Source organism: Rhagoletis zephyria, unplaced genomic scaffold, assembly GCF_001687245.7.
Source record: "Rhagoletis zephyria isolate East Lansing unplaced genomic scaffold, Rhagoletis_zephyria_1.1 Rzeph_scaffold_01612, whole genome shotgun sequence".
NCBI classification, from domain to species: domain Eukaryota; kingdom Metazoa; phylum Arthropoda; class Insecta; order Diptera; family Tephritidae; genus Rhagoletis; species Rhagoletis zephyria.
This window is the reverse complement of record NW_016158696.1, coordinates 89,084-93,260: the sequence shown is the minus strand read 5'-3', so window position 1 is coordinate 93,260 and position 4,177 is coordinate 89,084. Positions and strand designations below refer to the sequence as shown.

The 4,177-nt window shown below is 31.6% G+C and overlaps 1 protein-coding gene across 1 annotated transcript; it reads right to left on the bottom strand.

The window, feature by feature from the left end:
• Positions 1-884: 884 nt before the first annotated feature.
• On the bottom strand, positions 885-2,262 carry LOC108364631 (uncharacterized). Its single transcript, XM_017618385.1, has 2 exons — positions 1,639-2,262; positions 885-1,571 (listed from the first exon to the last, which is right to left on the bottom strand). The coding sequence occupies exons 1-2, from the start codon at positions 1,756-1,758 to the stop codon at positions 1,350-1,352; spliced, it is 342 nt and encodes a 113-aa protein (XP_017473874.1). The 5' UTR covers positions 1,759-2,262; the 3' UTR covers positions 885-1,349.
• Between the last annotated feature and the right edge of the window lie 1,915 nt (positions 2,263-4,177).

Genomic DNA, 4,177 nt, shown 5'->3' with positions numbered 1-4,177 from the left:
TTAGTAAAAATTCCGGTGGTACACCCGGAGAACGTCGCAGAAGATAGATAGCTGCTGCATTATTATAAAATTAGTAACTACTTTATTTTAAAAAATGTTTTTAAATTAGTATACATTTAAATAAAAATGAATTCATTATTTACTTAGAAACTAAAGAAATTCACAGTGATACAGAGATATTTTTTATTATTAATTTTTTGGCAAAAGAATATGTGTACTTAACAGCAAAAGTCTGCGTACACCATTTCTTTTTTAAATATTCACAAAATTTTGCTAGTTAAAATTTGTTGGTTATTTTTTTATAAGATTGTGAATCATGCTTAAAACAAAATCATATAAACCAAGGTATCAAGCTTTATACAAAACTAAGGAAAATTTCACGAATTTTCATCAAATTTTCAACTTTTTAATCAGGCTATAGCGCATTCAATTTTACTATAATAATGTGTAAAAATTAAGTGGCTAAATGATCGCGTTGATTTTTATTCATTTTTTATCTGATGGTTCTACGCATTTTCCTTAATATAAAAAAGTTTCACTCCTTTGTATGGAGGAAAATGCGCAGAACCGTCATAAAAAATTATTAAAAATCAACGCGTCTTTTTAGCCACTTATTTTTTGCACATTAATATACTAAAATTTAATGGGCTATATACAATCTGATTAAAAAGTTGAAAATTTAGATGCAAATTCGTGGAATTTTCCTTAATTTTGTATAAAGCTTGAAACCTTGGTTTATATGATTGTGTTTTAAGCATGATCCACAATTTTATAAAAAATAACAAATAAATTTTAACTTGCAAAATATTGTGAATATTTAAAAAAGAAATGGTGTACGCAGACTTTTGCTGTTAAGTATAGCAAAACAATTTAAATTCAAAATTCAAACTTTCTGAAAATTATAAAAGTTCAACAAAGTTTCATAAAAATGGCAAGCTTTTCAATTGTTACTATAAAGAATTTTGGTGTCCAGTTTCATAGCCTTCTCAATTTTAGTACAATAAAGTAGTACTTTGAAGTTGCAAAAAAAATTATAAAAAATCGACGAGATTTTTGAGGAACTTTTAACTTGCACTTTGTTGCACTAAAATTTAATAGGCTATAAATCGGCACACTAAACTTTTTCTGGGAATTCTTATTAAATAGTTTGCATTTTTTTATTAAACTTTGTTAAATTTACTTACTGTATTTAAGGATTTTAGTTCTAACTCCCTTAACTTCATTTCCATCTTTTCTTTATGTTGTCTCTTCTTTTCTAAATTTTCTTCTTTCTTTCTCTGTTCCTCCATCTTCAATAAGTTTAGTTTTTCGTTTTTTATTTCGTATGTTTTCCTAGCATATCGCGAAATTTATTCTAATCTCTTTTCTATGCCTGATACTTTTGGCAAAGAACTTCTTGCACCTCGGACTGCCTCTTCGACGCACTTAAAAGAATGTTTTCGCGGTCCTCCACTGTCATTCATTCTTCTTCTTAGGAAGAAGGCATAGTACGGACCTCCTCCTGTGGCCACAGTTTCCCGTCGGTTCGTTGAAATTTTTTTCTTCAACTTTTGTTTGTAGTCTAGCCAAACCTAAATAGTACACAAAAGAAACTGGATTTATTAAGTTGTCTTAGGAAAAAATCAACCCAATTCTTACCTTATTCCACTCCCGCCCATTCCGCATTGGAGGTCCGAACTTTTCCCACAATTCTGCCCAAATCTTCTTCGAGGAGCCGAAATTTCCCATCCCCTTGGCAACGTCTTGATTATTGTGCATGAGTTCTACTAGCTTTTCAAACTGTTGCGTTGTTGTTCGTTTTATTCTGAAAAATGTATTGTATTTAATGAAATTATGTACATATAAAACCAATTACGAACGTCTTTTCCATTTTGAAGTGCGAATCGAGAAAACAGTCGCCAAATTTTGACAGCTATGGCGAAGCAAATGTCGCTTTTTCGCTAGTGGTAATACACGAAATTCATTTTCGCCACTCGTTCGCAATTTTGCGGCGAATTCGCCGGTTATTCGCATCTCATATTTCGAGAATGGGAAGTTCGCCGATATTTTCTTTCGCTTCGCAAGTGATAATACCAGCCGTAATAAAAACGATGATTTAAGTTTAATGTTATTCCTAACATTCGCATTCCGAAAATTCGAATGTGAAAAATATGACAATCGAAACTTCCCTAGTACACACATATGTGAATTTCATGAATAGTAGTTGCGTTTCAGATGCTTCACGATTTGCAGGTTTTACAGGATTTGCAGGAAAAGCTGTTTTCGCCATTAATAAACCTTATGGAAGGAGGCCACCTGGAACAGCTTCCTGTAAAAACCTGCAAATCGTTAAGCATCTGGAACGCAACTAGTTTAAGAAATTCGGTAGGGTTTAGTTATTTATACAATGATTTTGGGTTGTTGTGTCGAAACGCGTGACCCGATTCAAAAAACTTTAACATGCACATGTATTGAAAGGATTAAACTTTAATTTAAAATAAAGATTTCAAATTTGTGAGCACATTAATAAATTATCCAGTTTTTTGTAAATTTTGATGTTGGTTCTGCGCAAAACCACTGTAGATGGCGTAGTCGGAGTTCAGTATGCTGTTCAGTTCAGTTTTGCCCGAGTCTTGCCGCAAATCCCTTTAGGCTAGTCCAGATAGTCCTGGGCATGAATCACGTATGACGACAATCGTCTGGACGATATCGTGTTGAGATTTTCTTGCTTCATTTAAACCAAAAATTTTTTGATCGTTTGTGCGATATCGTCAACTCGATTTCAATTTTGCTTCTTGTAACTCTAACTCTAACACTTACACGCAACAGTAAAACAAATACATGAATCAGTAAGTGTATTCTCCAAATCTTGCAAAGCCATTCCACTTAGCACGGATTGCATGGATTGCATAAATTGCAAACACACAACAACAAAACACATGGGACATTTCCTATCGCTGCAAAATATGCAACGTAGGAACCCATGTATATATTTTGCAGAAATAGCATAGCAAGATAAATGCGACCCTGTGATAGTTGTTTTGTTTGATTTGATACATAATTTCGCTGCTTGCTACCAGCGTTGCCAGGTTGACGTTTTTAAAGTCATTTGGACGTTTTTTGTATCCTGTTGACGTTTGGACTTTTTGTGTAAAAAATTACGTTTTTTAACTTTCCAGTAATTTTTCTCTATGCACAATATATTCAATGTATAGCGTACTATTTGCTTGTAGAGTAAGTACTTTCGCTTACACTTTCGGCAAATTTGTTACTAAATCTTGTAAGTAGAACTGATATTGAATTATTTTCTTAATAAATATTTACAAGCTTTTTTTTTAGCAGGTGTCTCACATATGAATTAAATATTATGCAAACCAAGCGAACGCGCATTTTTTTATTTTTATTATTCTTGGACTAAGGATCCCGCGTTTAAAGGCTGGTTGTGTAACCAATTGAGGTTACAAGGCTTATTACAATGTTTGCAATTGTATATTAAAAGCCAAATCAGGAAGAGCTGATCTATTGCAACACGCACGGTCGCAAAAGCATTATGTGCCTTCTTAGCAGAACTTAATTTAGCATTTTCGACAACCGACCGCCTGACCAAATGTCTACAAGAAAAAAATAAAGAAAAAATCAACGTGATTCTTTAGCAACTTAAAACTTGTACATTATTATTATTATTTATGAAAAATTAATAAACATTAAATAAACAAAAGAAAAACAGTCAAAATCGATCAAAATGTATGTATGTATAAAATGATTTTTATATTAAGGTTATATTTTTTGTCTTTTTTCTATCTAGATCCCTACCTCTCCCCTGTTCGTTCTAATTACATTTGTCTTCATTTTTATCTTTATGCTCTATCGATAACAAAATCGATAGTAACATTCAATAAAATATCGATAACAAAATCGATGAAAAATTCGATAAAAAATTCGATAGCAAAATCGATAATAATATTGGTATCGATAAAAATATCCATAACAAAATCGATTAATATCGATTACAAAATCGTTAAATAACGATAAAAAAATAACGGTAAAAATATCGGAAACGAAATCGATAAATATCGATAGCCAAATCGATAAAAATATCGATAACGAAATCAATAAAAAATATCGCTAACAAAATAGTTATAAATATCGATTACAAAATCGATAACAAATCGATAAGAATATCGATAACAAAATATAT

Coding starts and splice junctions, on each gene's coding strand:
- LOC108364631 (XM_017618385.1), bottom strand. CDS start 1,758: ATGCACAATAATCAAGACGTTGCCAAGGGGATGGGAAATTTCGGCTCC. Junction 1,572..1,638: donor ATGGGCGGGAGTGGAATAAG/GTAAGAATTGGG, acceptor TGTACTATTTAG/GTTTGGCTAGACTACAAACA.